At 45.6% G+C, this 20,345-nt stretch overlaps 1 protein-coding gene across 4 annotated transcripts; it reads left to right on the plus strand.

The window, feature by feature from the left end:
- The first annotated feature begins 115 nt into the window (after nucleotides 1-115).
- On the plus strand, nucleotides 116-18,973 carry NPHS2 (NPHS2 stomatin family member, podocin). Of its 4 annotated transcripts, none has more exons than XM_064427689.1 (9): nucleotides 116-369; nucleotides 2,608-2,944; nucleotides 4,451-4,554; nucleotides 5,429-5,501; nucleotides 5,810-5,892; nucleotides 6,136-6,339; nucleotides 6,669-6,724; nucleotides 7,533-7,611; nucleotides 7,991-8,681. In XM_064427689.1, the coding sequence occupies exons 2-9, from the start codon at nucleotides 2,668-2,670 to the stop codon at nucleotides 8,267-8,269; spliced, it is 1,155 nt and encodes a 384-aa protein (XP_064283759.1). In that variant the 5' UTR covers nucleotides 116-369; nucleotides 2,608-2,667; the 3' UTR covers nucleotides 8,270-8,681. The 4 variants fall into 4 exon arrangements, with proteins under 4 accessions (XP_064283759.1, XP_064283761.1, XP_064283763.1 ...); XM_064427691.1 differs by having other exon boundaries at nucleotides 2,637-2,944; XM_064427693.1 differs by lacking the exons at nucleotides 7,533-7,611; nucleotides 7,991-8,681 and adding an exon at nucleotides 18,279-18,973.
- The last annotated feature ends 1,372 nt before the right edge of the window (nucleotides 18,974-20,345 follow it).

Here is a 20,345-nt window from a genome sequence, read left to right on the forward strand (position 1 = left end):
GACGCCGCCCTCAGCGCTGACGTGGGTGGGCTTTGCGCTGCCTCGGAGCGGCCGCGGGATGCTGCCCCTACCTTCTTCTTCAAAAAAAAAAACAAAAAAACACCAAAACCCCAAAAAATAAAAAAAAACTAAAAAAAAAAAAAAAAACAAAACAAAACCAACAACCAAAAACCAAAAAAACCCAAAACAAGAAAAAAACAACCAAAAAAACCGCCAACAACAACAACAACAAAAAAAACCCAAACAAACAAAAAAAACCACACCAAAAAAAACCCCCAAAAAACCACAAAACCAAAAAATCCCCACAAAAAACGGAAAAACGGTTGGAGAAGATCTCTGCGATGATCGAGTTCGACCCAGCACCCTGAGGTGAGCCAGACCAGAGCACCGAGTGCCATGTCCAGTCTTTCCTTAAACACCTTCAGGTGCTGTCCCCACCTCCCTGGGCACCCTGTTGCAATGTCTGACCACTCCTTGCCGTGAAGAAATTTCTCCCTAGTCCAGTTCAAGCCTCTCCTGCTGCAGCTGGAGACTATGTCCCCTTGTTTGCCTGACCCCCACCTGGCTACACCCTGCTGTGATTGTGGTTGTAGAGGGTCATAAGGTCTCCCCTGAGCTCCCTCAGCTACTCCTCCTCAGATCTGTGCTCCAGACCCTTCCCCACCTCCATTGCCTTTCTCTGGACTTGCTCCAGAACCTCCATGTCCTACTGTTATTAACCAGAGTCTTGTATTTTGTAAGAGGAGTCTTGTATTGTAAGGAGTCTTTATATTTTTTTGTCCCATCTAAGAGGAAAATCCACAGTGGAGACACAAAAAGCATGTTAAGGAAAGAGCCACACACAGAACAGGACCAGTTCCTTCAATGTAACAATATTTAAAACCAGATGTGGTTATTAAGAGGAGTCTTGTATTTTTTTCAGTCCCATCTGAGAGGAAAATCCACAGAGGAGACATTGACTTTCCAGAGTTCACAGGCTGTAGTTAAAGAGGGGTGCAGTGGCTGTTTCCTAAGGGCTCACAGATATCTGAAAAAAACCCTCAATTGTACAGCTGATTTCCACACAGGAGTATTTTGAGACTAAAACAGGGGCTGAACCTGTGAATTTTGGGACACCCATCAGCATGTGCTCTCAAAAAATCTCCTCATTTCAAAAGATAGCAACGAAACATCTGCTATGCATGGTGGAGTCAGGACCCACTGGTTGAATAAAACATCAGACAAAACCAGCATGTTGCAGGTTTGGAGGTGTTAAACATGCCAGGGTGCTTTTGACAAGACACCAGCTGGAATCCAAAACCAGACCTGAGCTGCCTTTTGCTGTCACTGCTTAAAACACCACCTGCCTTTTCAGCAGCTGGAGACCATCTCCACCAGTCCCATGTTGGCCAAGTGATAGACACAAAGTGGAAAGGGTTTATGGAGCACTTCCAAAGAATATATACTGTATAAATTTATTAATTACACCCCATCCACACCCCACTTTTCTCTGCCTTTAGCCCTTTCCATCCATCACTTCCCTGCTGACCTGCTGACACGGCACCAGCACAGCAGAGAAAGCAGGCAGCTGCTGCTCCTGCCCTCCCTGCCTGCAATATCCTGACTCCAGGTGGAGCACAAGTGTCCAATAATACAGGAATCTGTGAAATAACAAGATCAGCGCCTCCCCAGCTGTCTTCCCAGCTCCCTCCAGCCACTCCTCCACACCAGGGACTGGAAAATCCCTGAGCTCAGCCCTGCCCTGCTTTATGTCCCAGGTGTGTCTTTCTGTAGGGCAATTTCTAGCTGGGTGCTGATTTCTTTAGTACAGTTGGTGACTTTAAAAGTGTTTCTACCACAAGTTTCTGCAGATGTCAACACAGGCTGAGCAGCATGAAAAGAGAATGCTCCTGTTTGCTCTGCCATGCTCCTGCTGTGGGAAACTAGGGAGGCATTTAGGCAGAAACTCTTTTGGCAGTTTACAATTCAACAGCTCTAACTCTGCGATGGCTCTCATATTAACACCCATTCAGGAAAGCTGGGACCAGTTACTTTCCCTCCTTGCTAAAATGTGACCCTGGAGAGAGGGGGGTTGCTGCCTGTGCCCCTTCAGAGTGCCAGCCACAGGGCTTCTGGGGAGCAGAGCAGTGTGAATGGCACTTACCCAGACATTCACCACAACAGCCGCTGCAGCCACTCCTGAGTAAGCCACTGGTCTCACCAGCAAAGGCTTTTCACCCTGGTGGCTATTCTGGACCACTCTCACCTTTTGATCTCTTTGGGTGATAACCAAATATAGTTGATAACTGCCTGACAGTTACTTTTGGGTTGCTTTTCAACAGCTTTGCAGAAACTATCTACTAAAAATCACTGGAATGCTTCTGATTACATTCTATTTCCAAAAGCATAGACGCAAATAGAATATCCTCCTGGGGTCACCCTGTCCAGGTCTAACTTTCCTTCCCATCTCCACAGCAGTGCATGATGACAGCAGAGCAGCTGGAAAACAGCTTGCTCACTTCACTGTCCATTATGCCTGACAAGCCTAATGTGATGGACATTGAAATGAGCCTCCCTGATGTGACACCTCCCCTTCTCTCCTCCCCTGCCTGCTTTTCCTGCCTGCAGCAATAAATTCGAGCACGTTCTCATTGTAGCCCCCGGGCAGCTGCGTGCTCCTCGGCACAGATGAGGATGGAGAAGAGGTCTCGGAGCTCTTCCAGGGAGTCCCACAGGAGACGCAGGGAGTCCCCGGCTGCGCAGAGCAAACGGGAGAAGAGGGAGAGCAGCAGAGAAGCTGCCAAAGGGAAGGGAGATGTAAAGCAGGAGAAAGCCAAGGAGACCAAGAGCACTGTGGGGAGTGATGGCAGGGTGCACACCTCCACGGTGGTGGATGTGGATGATGTGGTGTCTGATGAAGAAATGGAGGCGATGGCATTGCTGGATAGTGAGCAGCAAGAGGAAGGTATGGCTTAAAGAAGGGAAGGGGTTGGAAAACTGTGGGCTCTTTGCTGCTGCGTGGGTCACAGTGTGACTCTGCTCTGGTGGGTGTCATCACACCCACCTTACACTGGCGTGCTTATCCTCAGGATAGGATATGGAGACTCCAGCTGGCCTCCCAGCCAGCCCCTGCAGGCTTACTAGCACCATCCAGCAAAGCTGTGAACCTGGATACAAGCAGTTACATTCCCAGCATCCTTCATGCTTCAGCTTGCTACTCCCGAGTTCTGTTCATGCTCTGGTCTCTTCCTTTTCTTGCTTGGCCTCCTTTGGGTGGATGGCACTGGCCTCACTGCCACTTCATAGCCCAAAGGACCTCACTGCAGGGAAGAACTGCCCTTGAGGTGCACACTTGCCACTCACCTGCTGGATAACCTTTAAGAGCAGCTCCTCTCCTCGTGTTTGTTAGGACATTCCCAGCCTGCTACAATAGAAGGGAGCATCGTGATCCTTTTGGCAATACAGCTGGGCCTGTTTGGACCCAGCATCACCACAGGCATGGCATGTGTCTATAACAAGAGCCAGCGCCACTTGTGCCCTTCCCTGCTAGCACCTCTGCTGCCCCAGAGTGACACAAAGGTTCAGACTTGCTCCTGACTCCCTGGGAACAAGCTTTTCACAGCTTCATCTTTCTGCCTCCATTACAGGAATTACAGCTATTAGGAGCTCTAGTGACTACACAGGTTCTTGGGATCTGAAGCTCCTTCAGGAGCTGATGGTTCTGTAAAATATTTCAAAGGCAGAGGAGCAGGGATGGAAGGGTTGGAAGGGATTAAAAATGGAAGGGGTGCTAACTTCACAGCTGGAAATCCTGATCCACTCTCTGGTTCCATCTGTTTTCATGCCATACCTGCCATTTTTTCCCTCAGAAAGGAGCCCAACAAAGGGCACCCAGAGCAAGATGACCCACACTCACTTTGGGGAGATGTAGAATGTAATAATAATCTGGGCTGACCATGCCCATCACCCTCCAGCACCCTGGGGTGACTTCTTAGAATACAGGAAGATTTTACTGGCACCAGAGGCTTCATCCCACTGCATTTGGGAGATGGGATGCAACCAGAATCCTATTCCAAAACAATCTGAAATACTCTGATAGAGAAGGGCACTTCAGGCTGTGCATGTTTAAAGCTCTCTCTTATTTACAATATTTGTCTTTAGCTCATCTTTCCAGATAAACTTGAGGGATCCCAGCTCAGCAAAGTTGCCCATTCCAACGTTCAACGCTGCTTTGTAGCCCCAATTCTTCAAGATGAAGTCTGCTTTCTACTCAAGCAACCATGGAGAAGCATGGCTCAGGTTTTGTCAGTAAAGCAGAGACTAAATCTATCCAGAGAGAGCCAAGTGGTTCATTTACAGTGAGTCCAGGCAAAAGACAACAGTGAAGCTGATGTGTGCAGGCACTTGTCAGGCTATCAGTATTTTGGGAGCAGTCCTCTTCTCACACACTGTTGTTGGGTTTTTACCCTAGGTGGAAAGTCTCCTGGTCTGGGTGTCTGTGAGTGGCTTTTGACCATCTTGTCTTTCCTGTTCATCATAATGACCTTCCCCATTTCTGTCTGGTTCTGCATGAAGGTGAGAATAGCCGTGGGGCCTTACAGGATTTGGTGTCTGATCTGGATGTCACACACTGATTCAGCATGTGTTGGACATGAGCATAAAGGGTTTTTTGGTATAAGGCCCCTATTTATACCTCTTCAATTCGTCATTAATTTTGATTTGTCCTTTATGGCATGTTGCTACAGCACAGGGGTCCAACCATTGCTTATCAAATACTCCTGCTGAAATACCAGCAGGAAGGAACTAAGGTTTCTCTTAAAAAAAAAAAAAAATTACAAGTCAGTTCACTTTCAGACATGTCCCTCAGCCTACCTAGCCTAGACATGGCTGCATTACAGCAGCAGAGTAAATATGCTTTAAATTCAAAATTTTAAGAGAGATTGATCTCTCAGTTGATAGCAGATTTCCCCTCTTCCTCTTGTTTTTATTCAGCATGGCTACAAGTAGGCACTTGTAGGCATTTTGATTCCCACTTCTCAGGAAATTTCACATTTGTCTTATCAACAAGAATGTCAGTATTACAGCTCAGCTCTTAGGATGAGCATGTTTGTCTTAGAGGGAAACAAGCAATGTGGAACATTTTAACTCAGGTTATTTAAGTTTAGCCAGGCTATAAGGAAGCAAAATGCTGGATCATCTTGGGAAACCCTGGGTGGGTCTAACATGGGCTGCTCTCACCAAATCTCTGTCTGTCACAGGGCTGCTCATATTCAAGGCTGGCCAGCAGTTCTGGGCAAAGGGTAAAGTGACTCAGTGACAGGCAATGCCACAACTGCTGAAATCCTCCCTTTGCAGGACTTTTCCAGAATAAACTTCCTCCCGTGCTGGTGAGGCTGCTTTTCCCAGTCCTACTTCTTCCTCTCCAGCCTGGATTTGGTTCCCTCTGCAGGTGGTGCGGGAGTATGAGAGAGCCATTGTTTTCCGGCTCGGGCATCTCCTTCCTGGCAGAGCCAAAGGACCCGGTAAGGTGTTTACTGAGCTCCTCCCAGCCACGCTGCTCCTCTTCTGCATGCCTCACCAGAGCTCACATGCTGGTGCCCTCCAAGCAGACATGGCCAGACAGAAGATTTGATGGTTTTTGTTCCCTTCCTTTTAAGGGCCAGTAGTTTCTGATGGCTTTTCCATCACAGAAACAGCCTGAAAGTTTGAGCCTATGTATTGCTATTCTTTTGTAGTTCTGCACGCTGAACCCTCTCCTGTTCTCCAAAACAGAAGAGGTAATTTTTGTAGTTCTGATGATGAACCTGCTGTCTTTCTCTTCCTCCCACAGGCCTTTTCTTTTTCCTTCCTTGTTTGGACACCTATCACAAGATAGATCTCCGCCTCAAAACCCTAGAGATTCCCTTCCATCAGGTATGGCTGACAGAATTCTGGAATGTTAAACCTATCCTTCCAACCTTCATCCTTGCAAAGAAAAATTTCAAAAAACATCTCAAAGTAACCTCTACTTTGCCCAAGATCAGTCAGTAGCAGAGGTGGAAGCTACAAAGACTTAACCATTCAGCCAGTTTTCATAATTCTCTCAGTTGTGTGCTTTTCTGTGCTGCCTTAGAGTTGCCAGAACCAGCTCCATCTCCCCTAACACCTTCTACTTAGGTGGTGACCAAAGACATGGTTACTTTGGAGATAGATGCTGTCTGCTACTACCGGTTGGAAAACGCCTCTCTTCTCCTCACCACGCTGACCAGCATCTCCAGTGCCATCCAGCTGCTGGTGCAGACCACCACAAAGCGACTCCTGGCACACCAAGCCTTCTCTGAGCTCCTGCTGGAGAGGAAGAACATCAGCCAGGAGATAAAGGTGCTTCCCTGGGGAGGGAGAGGGCAAAGCAAGGGGTGAGTTGAGGCTCCAAAAGAAGCTCAGGTGGCCAGTCCTTCAGAATCACAGGCACTGGTTTGAAGGTTTCCACACTTGGAATCAGTGTGGACTCCCTAAACCCTGGGGTTAACACAAATGGGAAATTAGGGCAGTCACTTTATTTCTGAGGGGCCTTGCCCAGTAGCATGCTGAACCTGATAAATCTGCCTTACAGTCCTGCAATTAAAGTCCCTGCCCTGTCTTGCTCCCTGTAAGGGGCCTAGGTCAGGGCTGCTGTCCTCCCCATGCTCTAAAAGTACTTGTCTTCACAGGTGGCTTTGGATGCAGTCACAGGCTGCTGGGGGATCAAAGTGGAGAGAATAGAAATGTAGGTAGGAAATGCTGGTAGAAGGGAATTCTCTCTCCCTTTGCAAGTACCTGTTCTGTGCTGCTTGCTTTTGCCTGCTCCTCTTCCTGCTTTCCCTCTGGCTCTCTCCCTGCAGTGTTCTGCACAAGGTAGAGCCTCACCTCTCACCTTCCTATTTTCCCTGCCCTTTTCAGCCTTTGCCTCATGTAAAATTTCCAATGTAAGGCTGTTCTTTCTCCTGGCCTGAGAGCCAGAGCAGGATCCTTAGCTGGGATCTCATCACCCTTTCACTGCTGCTGCAGGCAGAGTTTGCACCCAATTCTGGCAGCCCAAAAGGCACAGCAAGGCACTGAACTCTCCGTGTCATACTCTAGATCAAAGGCCTTGGGGTCTCAGCATTAGTAGGGATGGGCTCAACACTCAAGTCTGTGCAGAAAGGTTGGGCTCACTGATCACACAGAGGGACATGGAAGAGAGAGCCAAATAAATCTGTGAATGGAACATTACTGTGCCTGTCTTGAGAGCTGTCTCCTAGTGGAGTCTCTGCTGCCTCACAAAGAGTGAGCTTAAACTATGAGCCTCAGAGACACAAAGAGATCTCCCTGCTGGCTGGTGATCATCCCTGGTCACTAGAAAACCAGGCTGAAAGAAGGTTGGGAATGGAGGTAGAAGACTAAAGTGAGACACATAAAGAGGGACACCCAGGGGCAAAGAATATGAATGAGCTGCTCTGTAGAGACCAACTGAGCCCATGCCAAGCCTCAGACTGACCACCCAGTGTTGCCAGGAGTGCCAAGAGCCCAGCTAATGCCTGTCTTTACTACCACAGCAACAACGTGCAGCTGCCTGCTGAGCTCCGGCAGTCCCTGGCGGTGGAAGCAGAGGCCCAGAGACAGGCCAAAGTGCGGGTATGCCAACACCTGAACACTTCTCATCTCCTTCCAAAGCATTCCTCCTCCCTTTCCCACCTCTGCTTTGAGGTCCCTGGGACACACCACACAGGCACACAACTCTGGCTTGAGATGTTTCCTTTAATTCCTGAACAAGAGCTGAGTCTAACAAGGGGAGCTCAGTTGTGAGCTCTGATGGGCCTGGTAAAAACATGCCAGACATGAGCTTCCAGACTTCTGGCAGTGCCAAGAGGTTAGTACATGCTGTGATCTTCAAGGAGCAGGAATGTTATAATCACACTGACCCCAAACATTTCATCATGGCAACCTTCCTCTGTAAGTCTGTTCCCCCTCACTCCCAGCCTCACAGAACTTTCCTTCTTGCCCTGCTTGGTAGGTGATTGCTGCAGAGGGGGAAAAGGCTGCTTCCGAATCCCTGCGGATGGCAGCTGAGATCCTCTCCAGTGCTCCAGCTGCTGCTCAGCTCCGTTATCTCCATGCACTGCACTCCCTTACCACAGAGAAACCTGCTGCTTTCATCTTGCCCTTGCCTCTGGATGCCATGAACCTGGGCTCTTCAGCTACCCACAGCCCTCCAGCTGTGAGCAGCCTCCTCACAGGCACCACAAAGCTCCCAGAAAATCCAAAAGACAAGAAGGACTCACCCATGCTCTGAGAGAAATGGTTCCCCACCTTGCTCCTGCTCAGAAAGGAGCAAGAAGGCTGGCCCACCATCAGGTTCTGACCTGGAGGCAGGAGGAAAGCAGCCCAGGTCTGCAATATAAAGTGGATTGTACATGGAAAAAGCCTCTACTTGTTTTGGAAAAGAAAAAATGTGGAGTGCAAGAAGCAGGCTTGGCAAGTGTGTGAGCAGGGGGTTGAGGGAAGTGGGGTGTCATCCCTTCCCCTCCACAGAGCCAGATGCCCCTTGACACGTTACAGCCTGGCTCCCAGGGTGTGATCCATGTTGCCCTATCACCTTGGAAGGAAGGACAAGACCTTCCCCTATGTCCTTACATGTCCCCCAACCACAAACCAAACAGCCAGGCAGGTGGGAGTGGGACCACAACAATCTGTGGGGGAACAGCATGCAGGCAGGATGCTGGGTGCTGCCATCCTGGTGGTCCTGCAAGGAGGGAAATGTCCTTTTGGTGTCCTGGATATGGGATTTCAGGAACCACCCACGTACATCCCCACAACCAAGGCGTTTAGCCCTAGTTCTGAAGTAGGAGGAAAAGGAAGAAGGGGAGAGAGGGCAGCATTTAAAGCTTGGTGCTTCCCTGCTGGGCACATCGGCTGTGCAGTGGAAAGGCTGTGCTGCTGCTCGCTTCCACAGGGTGGTGAGGCAGGACAACCTCTGAGCTCTTGGGCACATAAAAACCTCAGAGTGAGGCGATGTGTTTAACCAACGCCCACTGGGCTGACACGGTGAATCCGGCACCACAGGCTGAGCGCCTCGGGAAACACCTTTGCCTGCCTGCAGCTGCCTCGGTAATTTTCATACACGGAGAACAACAGAGAAGGTTCTCAAAAATCCTAGAAGCCACAAAACTCCTGAGTATCTTTCCTGCCTACAGCTGTTTGAAATGGCCAGGAACCTAGAGGTCTTGCAGTCCTTTCCCTTGGCAAAAATCTGAGCTCTGTCAAAGGAAATATCCCTCCACTCAGATTTTCTGATCCTGGTGCCCTTTATGTAGAATCAGCTCTGCTCCTGTCCTTTTACTTGACCTGCAGTTTCTCCCCTTGCATCAAAGCAGATCTCCCTGCACAGCCATTCCCAGCACCACTGTTCTGCTGCTGGTGTCCTGCACAGGTCAAGAGAGAGGGCACTTGGTTGCCTTTCTCTTAATTGCCCCCACATTGTTGGTCATGATGCCCGTGTCTAGCAGGGGATACTCAGCCAGTCACTCACTCTTGAGTTTTCATTTATTCACAGCTCTTTTCCTGCTGGTAACTCTGACTACTCCCATGACTGCTCCACAGTCTACAAATATTTGCCAGCATTTTTACAGCAAGGACACCTGGCCAACCAGCCCTCTTACAAGTGGCTGGGAAGTGGGAAAAATCCACCTCAGAACTTGGCAGTGATCACACAAGCACTGACCTGCAGGTGTAACCTCCCACTTACATGGTTTGCCACTGTGACCCTCCCAGGGGAGGGGGCAGCAGGATCACTGTGGCTGCTGCTGGTGTGGCTGTGATGCACCTCAGGAGTGATCTGCTTGTGGAAAATTAGCTCTGGGGAAGTTGAACAGCTCTGTCATCTTCCACTGGGGAACATGACCTGTGCAGCTACTCCTCTAAAGCTGGTACTGGGTATTTCTCATGCTGCTGAAACAGGCCCCTTCTTTCCCAACCTCAAGGGCATAAAAGCAGAAGGACATAACACTGCAGAGTGAGCTGCAGCTGATCCTTTCTCTGAACACTTTTTGGCTGCATTTCTAACTCCATGTGAAATAATCCATCCCCACCAAAATTATTGGCACAGGAAGGACCAACAGCTCCACAGATAAAGTCTCAAAGGAACAACACTTAGCCCAAGAACTGACTGTCAGGAGACACACAGCACTACGTCAGGGCACACCCATTGCCCTGTTTGCACGTGTATCTGCAGAAGCCAGGCATGGGTTTTTCAAACATATAACTTCCTTACAGAAAGGCGAATTATAGCCAAGAGAATTCTCAGTTCCAAAAAGCAGGCCTTGATCCAGCAGGATCTTCTCTCTTTTACATGTACAGAGCCAGCAGAAACTTGTCATTTTACCACCAGGAGATACTATGCTCAAAAACCTTGCAGAAGGAAGACCTAGTTTTGAAATGTACTTAAGGATTAGCGATAGAAGAAGTTTCCAAGAGAGAAATTCCTCTGAGGGAGCTGGCAGGTGTTGTCTGAGCCAATGTGATTCCTGACAGTTTCACTGCTTCCTCTTCCAAGCTGAGAACGGGTCAAATTGCAGTCATCCTAATTCTTGTACATTTTCCTCCTAATCAGACAGACAGCTGGTAGCTGAATCATCTGAAGCTCAGAGGATGAAGAAGGTACCCACTATCAGATATACAACGAGGCCATGCTGGCACTGAGGTAAAAAAACCTCTTGATATGAGAGGGAAGAGGTGCAAACAACCTGCTTGCATGATCCAACAGGGATGAGACAGAAGGAAATAAAGCAGCAAGAAGAGATTGATGAGTGCAATCAGGAGGGGCACAGGCAAGAAAGGTGTGTTGAGTAGAAAGTTGAAGTAGCAATTGTTTTACAAGGATGACAAACTGTACAGATGCTAGAACTGTGGGAGGAGGCAGAGGACAAGCAAGACACTTGTGGAAGTGGCAGGGGCAGGAAGAAGAACAGCATAAATGCTGAAATGGCAGAGACATGTCAGGGTAGTGGGTAAGGAGTAACAGCAGTGAATCAGGGTGAAATGCTGCTGGGAATGGGCACTAAGACACTACTCAGTCATTGATGTTCTTCAGTGTTTGCTTTTTCTAGATCTCTTGGGCTGGCTAGAGGTAGGAACTTTGGGACTTGAGCAGGCCATGACTTCTGAGATATTTTCTTGGGAATTTTTCAGAAAGAAAAAACAGCAAGCCAAAGCCATTAAAAATACCACAGAGTTAAAATATGCCCAGGGTATCACATCCTTAACAAACAAGTTAGCCCCTCCTCCCATTTTGAAGTCAAAGGGACAAGATACATTGAAGGACTAAGGAAAGAAAATTTAATTACCACTTTTTCTCCTTCTCCACATTTAAATCTTGTGGATCTAGTTAAGAAAGAACACAAGGAAATGCTTTCATGCGTAATAAGCTTGTGACCTAAGGAACTCACTGCCATACCATGTGGGCAAGAACAGTAGGTAAGCAGTGTTCAAACCACTCCTAGAGAAAGCAAGTGTCATGCTATAAACACTAAAGATCTGTGGCCTCTGGAACATAATTTCTTTCTAATCCAAAATCAGTGATCCTAAACAGATCTTCTTGACTGTCACAGGGAGTACTCACTCACAAGGAACATGATGACAATTACAGTGATCTCCTAGATATAGACCCTATGTTACATGTCAAAATCAAAACTAGTTTCTCTCAAAACCAGAGCATGTTCAGCAATTTCTTCTGCCCTGATCTAGAATCATGTTAAAAGCCTCTTTGCCTGACCACTGACAGAGTTCAGACAAAACCCCAGGATGTGTCCAGCAGAGGAGGATTCTGCATTAGGGTTAGATGAGTGAGGTGTCCTCAAAGATTGCCTCAGTCTCCACATCTGGGAAAAGGTTCAGAATATTGATTATCCTGACTTTGCCTTTCATTGGTTTTTTGCTTTTTGGATGCCTTCCCTGTCTTTCTCCAGCTTGCTCTCTAGCTCTTGATTCCCTGCAGAGCTTTTTCCTGCTTCTCTTCAACACCTTCAAATCTTTCCTCTGCATTCTGAGCACGGATCTCTGTTTCTTTGAAACACAGAGGCAAAGTCAATGCAAAACCATGACATCTAAGGAGCTACTGTCAGGAGACCCAAGAGAAAGATCTGGAGGGCTGAAGAGTCCAGTGGGATTGGCTGACTCTATAAAACATGCTTATGGTTTCAGAGAAGGACATTGTTAAAAGATCTACAAAGGATTTTATGGCACATCTATGTAAACCTTGCAAATTTAATTAATTATAAAACTCAGTGTTTGCTAGCAGAGGGTGAGATGCTGATCTTCACTGTGAGAGGATAAAAACAGAGCAGAGTCAGTTCTATTAGCAGGGCTAATGAGATGGGGTTTCCCTGGTTAATGCAAGCTCTCAGACAAAATAAGGACCTGCCTGAAATGAAATCCTGCCCTGCTCAGGCTTCCAGCACAGGAGCAGTACTCAGAGCAGCTGCACTCGCAGACATTCCAGGACTCCCAGGGCTTCAAAGTCTTCCTGGGAAAAGGAAGTGGAGCACTTGTTGCCAGTCATGTCCCTCTGGTTGGAAAGGAAAAAAAAATTCTTAAGTGGATATGAAACCAACAATGCCACATTTCATCAGCAGCATGTGCCTGGTTTGATGCCAGTGTCTCCAACCCAGGCAAGAGCTCTGTGTCAGCAAAACATGGAAAACCAGAGGCCAGGTCAGGCACTGAATGCATCTTGGAATTAAAAATAGACTAGAATCCTTTTCTGATGCAGATATGAAACTCTCACTGGCTCATAGTCTTGGATTGCTCGTGCAATCACTAGGTTACAGAGGTTGGAGATGGCTGTAGCTTGGCCAGGGGCAAAAGAAACCCCAAAACACACACCAAAATTTTTGGAGAACAGAAAGAAGCAGCTCCTTACAGGGTCCAACAGGAATAAGTCAGTTTTCAACTATGATTTTTCAGTAAAAATAACTGTTGTGAGGCACCTGTTCTAAGCCTTGGAAGGTAATTGTTATTTCCAGGGATTTATTTCTGTAAAACAAACCAAATCCATAAAGAAATGCTCCTGCATCTTCCACTGGTATGCTGCCCTTGGTCAGATAATTCATACCAAGCACCTGGCTGCTGGTGAGAGAGAAAAGGAAATAAGAGAAAAGGAAAAAAAAAAAGTAGGAGATACCACTGGCCTAGTGGCATTCAGTGCAGTTGTAGGGCCACATGTCACATCACATACTGTGAGTAATAAATAAAAACATCCTGCTGGAAAATAACACATTGCAACTACTACAGTCACCTGCATAATAGCAGCTTCCTCTTTTACTTCTTTCTTTCTCTGTTACAGATTTCCTGTTGGTGTTGGCATCTTCACCTGCAAACTGTTCTTGAGTTGAAGAAATTATAATCCTTAAAGTCCCAAAAGTTCATCTGTAGTTGTAGTTCCTGTAAGGCACCATCAGGATCAGGTTAGTAATGTGTTCCATTTGACCATGCAAATAACCTAGGCAAAGCCAGCTGGTCTCTGAGTTTCTCTGGCACCTATCTAGGCTTAAACTCCAGCCACCTAGGGAGTCCTGGGTGTAGATATTTCTAAACACAAATGAATAGGCTAATTACTTAAAATTACATCAGCAGCAGGAAAAAGAGAGGCAGCATGAGAGCTTCAGCACTGGCTGTACAATGGAGTCATGAACATCACTCTGCCTTGGGACTGAGTTCAGAAGCAGTGGGAACAAATTGTCCTAGACAATAAATCTAAATCCATTTCCTTGTCATCTGCATGTAACCTGCTTTTTCATGAAAGCAGACTAATGCCATGCCAGCCATCCACACAATGCAGCTTGTTGTCACAGGCAGTCTCAAACATCCTTCCACAGAAGGAATTAAATCAGAAGCTCAACCTGATCTCCTGGGAAATGCAAGCACCAGGACTGCAGCAAAAGTGCACCTCAATGGGTGAAGCAAAAGCCATCATGCACCCTGGGGAACTGATCTACCAGGGTGCTAAAACTGAGACACTCACAGGACAAGCAGTCTGCTGTCACATCACAGCAAATCCACCAGCCACAGGACCAGTTTTCTGTGCAGCTCAGCCACCTGCACAAAGCATCAGAGCAAACCTAAACCACTAAGGAACCACTGGTCTTGCCAAGTAATCTGAAGTTGGTGTGTTTCACATAAGTCATTGTCCTACCTCATTCAATTTGCAAACTGATCCAATGACAGAAACGTTTATTTTTACAATTTTTTTCTTCCATATTCATTACAAACACATCTTCTCCTAATATGCATCTACCCTTCTCCCAGTTCTTGTTTAGGATCATATGCTGCTTATCAGGTGCATTCTCATGTCCAGAATTCAGCAACAAACCAAAAATCACACACTACACTGCAACCCTAGGAGAAACACTCCCTAGGAATCTACAGCCCTAAGAGAAGGAAGTAAAACCACAGAGAGCAGCAGGCCCAGCTGCTCTCTGAACGGGAAACATCAGTGTTATTCCAGAGGAAATGCTTACTAAGGGTGAAACGATAAATTTGTGCTTGTGCACTGTACAGGAGACCTTGCAGCTACTTTTAGAGGGGCTCTCCTCTGCTCCTTTGGCTGGCAGACAAAAACCACAACTCAAACAGGAAAGAAAGTGTCGAAAGAGAAACAAGTGCTCTTCACAACTGTGCTCTGGCCAGAGGGAGACAAAAGGAAAGACTGGATACTAGATAGAAAGCTCTTCTCCCTAGCAACTGGAGTCTTATGCTTCCTTTTTCAGGAAGAACATCATTAATTCAAGAATGGAACACATTACTGAATCATCTGACAAAAAATCCCTAGGTACCACCACAGAAAGCCCCAAATCCAGAAGCAAGGTGACCTCCAGACCTGAAAGATCTCCTGTCTCAAAGATCACTTTTTGCTTCCCAGCTCAAAACCCCCCAGATATTTAAGCTGGAAATATCCACCATATGCTGGAAACCTGACACAGACTTTTTTGTTAATGCTCTTGTTGTGGGCAAACCTGGCATTCACAAAGAATCGTGCACATATACATTATGGGTGTGTTCTGCACATGCAAATTATTTATTTCTGGATGATATTTACTAAAGACAATGGAGTACCATGGAGAAGAATATGCCCCCACATATCTGACTCTGTATGAATCACTCATTTTGGTGTGTTTTTTTTTCAAATGTCAAGATTTTCAAAGCAGGTGGCAGTTCTGAGGGAGATGGGGGTGTTCCAGGAAGGATATTGAAATCTCCAACTGTTTCCACAGGTGTTGCCAAACCAAAGCAAATAAAAGGCAGTCACCAATCACTTTAACACTTCAGCTGATCACATTTATCCCACTGCACCAGGGGCCCCACAAAAGGACATTTTTCAGGTGTAGTTTTCTGTACAAGGCCAGCCCAGGTCCAATTAACACCTCTGTCTTGCAGGAAGTGTGGTTTATCATCACTCTCCTCTTCCTGCAGTGGGCTGGAGCCTGTGCAGCTCCTCACTGCATCCACCTGGGCCAGTCAGGCAGGAATCTTGTGATAAAATGCTGGGACCTTGGCTTTGTGCATGCCAGGACCTCACTTCAACTTTTACATCTTGGATACTTCTACCCAGTGTGTCAAAAACCTAGCTGTGCCTGCAGGGGAAGAGAATACAACCTTTAATTATAATTCCTTCAGCCAACAAAAATAAAACTGGATTCTGTGAGGGATGCCAAGAGAGATGAACAGCCCATGTGGGAACTGGCTACACTCAGGATTAAGAATGAGCTGTTTAATAAACACTGGATACAAAGCAAACTGAAAGAAAATAGGCTTGATGTAAAGCTCTGACTTCTTGTCTTGGCAGATTTGGCTCCCTCATTGCACAAAGGCTTAATATAATTATTTTTAAAAGAGCCTTGCAGTTACAATCACGTTCTTCAAAGATGCAGGTGATGCAGATGTGCAAAATGCCTGGATAAGGCAGTAAATTACTTGTTCATTCACTTATCTAGCCATGCTGATGGATATTCCTGTTTCTTGGGGAATCTGCTTGAGATGTAACAATGCCTGCTCTTGATAGCCAATGTTTGACCTCACTTAAAGTCCTGGGGAGGTCTTGGTCTCCATGACATCTTGTGGCAAAGTTGGCTTGTTAAGCACACGGTGGTAGGGGCAATTCTTTTATATTTCAGTGATTTTGATGAACCATGCATGATTTTGATGCATGGCTTGGTTTCCCCTCTGCACAGCTTCTGGTTAACTTCTCAGGTTTGGGAGAAGTGCAATGAAGCAGACTTGGGATGTCTAGACTGGTAAGAAATGGAGTCATTTACCCTCTGTAGGATGGAACTTTTTAGAATGCACAATGGTAGCTCCACAAGCAGGCATTAGTTTTGAATTATCACGAGGCCAAAGAGAAGCAGTAGGAATGATTATTGTTTAAGTTTTCCTGCTGTGCAGCATCAGCTTAAGGGGAAAGATAAGGTAGGTGCCATGAGGGCACGGGATGAGGGAGAACAATCATTTGGGAACACTTCCCTGGGGTTTGGCCATATTAGCCCTTACAAGTATTTTGCTATCCTTACTAAATAGCAGCTTTCTTTGGGAAGGTTGTCTGTGTCAGTGCATTGATCTTAGCACTTCATTAAAGCCCAACACAAGAGAGACCTAAATGAAGCTTACTGGAGAGGTCACTCCAGTCCCAAGTGCAAATTCCAGTGTAAAAGCACACCTTGTTCTCACAAGTACCCTGTGGAGGCTTTAAGAAGTGATCCAAGAAGACTGAATAAAAGCTCAGACCTCAAGCCAAACCTTATAAATTTCCTGTAAGTACTTTTTTACATGTCATTTCTGAAACAGTTTCATCTGTCACTGTTCTCTCTCCCTCTCTCATCCTTGTCATCAAAACATTTGTATTTCTGTCACATGCTGCTTGAGACCAGGTAATTGGATCATAGAAGATAATAAATACTTCAGGTAACTGAGTGTCCTTGCCTTACAGAACAAAATTACCATGTTCTCAGTATTGTCTCTTACCTGTTCTTTATAATCTCTCTCATTTTCACTGTTCCTTTCCAAAGAGCCATTGTAAATAGAAAGGATACCTTGTGTTTTCTGCTGAAAGGCCATTCAGTACATTACAATGCAAAAATGAACCCAGGCCATTCAAAACTCTTGTCTTGTATGGATCAAGAGAATACCTTGCCTGTGGCCCAGTTCCCAAGGCCTTTGTGAAAATGAGCTAAGATTTCTTTTTCTGGGCTCTAGCAGCTGAAGCAATTTTGGATCAGATATCCATGAGCCTGTGCTCAGACCATGGCTAACTATGACAATCTGCTGTTAACCTTTTGCCATGCTGGTGCGTGGCCAATTCTGGCCCCTTTCCTTCATCTTGCTCTCCCTTTCTTAGGACAGCTTATTTCTTTCCTTTAGCTGTCCCATCTCCTTTTGTAGGCTGAAATATGGCATGTAGCATAAGCTAATGCAGGGAAAAGCACAGCATAACCCTGAGTGAAGGAATAATATGACAATATGAGAAGCAGCTCAGCAAACCTGACTCACACATGTGCAGTTTTAGTATGAATAAAGGAAATAAGATGATTAAAAAAAAACAGCAGAGATGAGACACTTTGGAAATCAGGAACCAGTCAAGGTCTTGTAGAGGCAAAGGTTGAGAAGGTTAGTTGGAAATTACTCAACATTTGTTTGTTATCTTACACAGTAGATGATAAATTTGATAAAGATAAGTAGATGATAAAGATGATAAACAAAGAAAACATTTATTTACATACTTTATTATCAGGATAATTCAGTATCTAAAATAACTTTGCATTACCGATAAGGTAAAAAAAAATATTACCCTCAGAGAGTGCTGTCTGGTTAATGATCTTCAAAGTGATGTTTTACTCTACATTTTAAATATCTGTCCTTTCTTTTTATTTTCTTTTCCATAAATCATCCACATAATCATAAACCACACACTCTCCCACTGAGCATATGACTTGCCTGTGTCATATCTGCACTGCATGTTCTTTGCACTGTATCACATTTAAAATTGCAGAAGTTCTTTTCACCTGTGACTGCAAATCAAGTTTCTTGGAGTTTATCCCTGGAATGCTCTTGATTCCCAGCACATATCTGGGGGTGATACTTTAGCTTTGGAAAAGGCCAGTACACTCTATGTCAACTGGTCCCTCATTACCTGCTGCTTTGCTGACATCCCCAAGTAAAAACTGAGCTGCAAAATTGCTCCTGCCTTACCAATCCCTCCACTTTTCCTTCTACTGGATTCCCAGGAGTTTACATGCCCTTTGGTTTGTTTCTTCCAGGGCAGGCTGCCATGGAGACAATGCTTCCCTACTGCTCTGTCTGCTTTTGGCATCTGAAAGAAGAGCACAAGCCTGCTGTGCCCCCAAAGCTGGACCAGCCTTTGGCTGTGACAGAAAGGTGATGGAAATCAGGTAAGAGGAATCCATGAGCATAAAGATGCCACAGTGAGTAGGTAGCACAATAAATTGAAAATCTGCTGGTGACAATTCTGAGCATTAGATTAATGTAATTTATCAGTCACCAGAGCTTTTGATCAGATAGTGCACAAATGGGACTGAGTTTAATGCACTGCCTGAATTATGGCATTGGTCAATCATAACTTGACTCTTGAGCTTCAGCACAAAAGGTTTGAGCTGAAGTGGTTTTGTTCACACTGGTGAGGAACTTAGATGCCCCCTGGGGCTCAGCTAACACAGGTCAAACACTGCTTGATAATATGTTCAAAGTCTTGTATTTATCAACTCCTTGATGTCTTGTAGGATTTCATCCAGTGCCTTTTGATTATCAGAGAGCAACTAAAGCAGAGGGAAAGAAGGGAGGAGAGCTGAGGAAAAACTCTGTTAGTAGTCAAAGACTCTCCCAAGGATGTGGCAGCTACAGCTTCTCTGGGCAACATGTGCCAGAGCCTCACCACCCTCACAGGGAAGAATTTCTTTCTAATATCTAACCTGAACCTACTGTCTTTCAGTTTTCAGCCATTTATTAAGTTTTGTTTCGTCGGGCCAGGGTTTTATGAGCCTTTAAAAGAAAACTTAATACACACAAAGGATAGCTCAGCTATTACCTTTGGAGGCAAATAATGAGCAGGATGGCTTCTGCTGCAGTGTTGGAAACCAAACTGTTTAATAAAAGGAAAAACAATAAACAGAAAATCCGATCCAGGTACAGAGGTCTGCTCCTGGTAAAACACCTTCACAAAAGCCTCGCAGTTTTTTTGTCTTCTCTTTTTCTACCTGATGGCCCAGGCGGGATCTTTTGGCTCTCATCCAATTAGGTGACCCTAAGGTTTTAGTGAAGTCTCTGGGGTCCTATAAGGTGGCTTTTCACCTGATCGTTGGGAGAAACTTCTGGGCTTTCTTCCTTTTTTGGGGGACAAAGGCTAGTTTGTCCCTCTCTCATTGGGGGCATCCCCCTACACTCCTTCATCTCACCCTTTACTATACATTTAGAAAGAAAGAGGAGAAAGGAGTATAGATTAGAATGCTAATAATTTTTGCTGCCAATTCTCTATCTTAACTTTGGTGAAGTGTTTTTCCAGGTAGGCTTCAAATTTCTGGCTATATGTGTGACTTTTACATAGAGGTAGGTTTAACAACTTTTTTATCACAACAATAACTACAAAACTTTTTCAGTGCAAAACTTTCTTGTAAACAATTTTAACTAATGCAAACTTAGAAAACAGTCTTTGCTTCTATCCGTGGCTCAGTTGTTTGTGCATTCTTCTTCCGGTGCCGTCTGCTGCTCTCGGATCGGCTGCACTTGTGGCTTGACATTCTTTGCAGGGATCCATCGAAGACCTGTGTTTGTAGAAATGCATGCAAACCCCCGGCCCCATGTTACAAGAGGATGGGGTCCTGAAATCTGTCCTGTCTCTGGATCCTTGATGAAGACTGGTGGTCTTTCCTTGAGCTTTGCCTGACTGGTATTGCTGAAATGCCTGAAAATTGGTGGTACCTGCTCCATAAAGGAATTGTTTAAGAAGTTAAAAACATATACAGCTTTATTCAGCCTCTCTATTGTAGAAAGCACTTCTGTCCCCCCTTTTTGTCTTTCTAGTATCATTTTCAATGACCTGTGTGCTCTTTCTACAATAGACTGGCCTGTGGAAGAATGTGGAATACCTGTGGTATGTTTGATACCCCAAGTTTTGAAAAACTCTTGCAATTTATTAGAAATGTAGGCTGGTCCGTTGTCTGTTTTGACTTCTTGAGGAATACCTAGGGATGCAAATGCTTGTAAGAAATGTTTAATCACATCTCTACTTTTTTCTCCTTGATGTGCAGAAGCAAAAATTGCTCTTGAGAAGGTATCTATTGATACATGTATATGTTTGAACCTTGCAAATG

This window comes from Passer domesticus, chromosome 7 (genome assembly GCF_036417665.1).
Source record: "Passer domesticus isolate bPasDom1 chromosome 7, bPasDom1.hap1, whole genome shotgun sequence".
In the NCBI taxonomy this organism is placed as follows: domain Eukaryota; kingdom Metazoa; phylum Chordata; class Aves; order Passeriformes; family Passeridae; genus Passer; species Passer domesticus.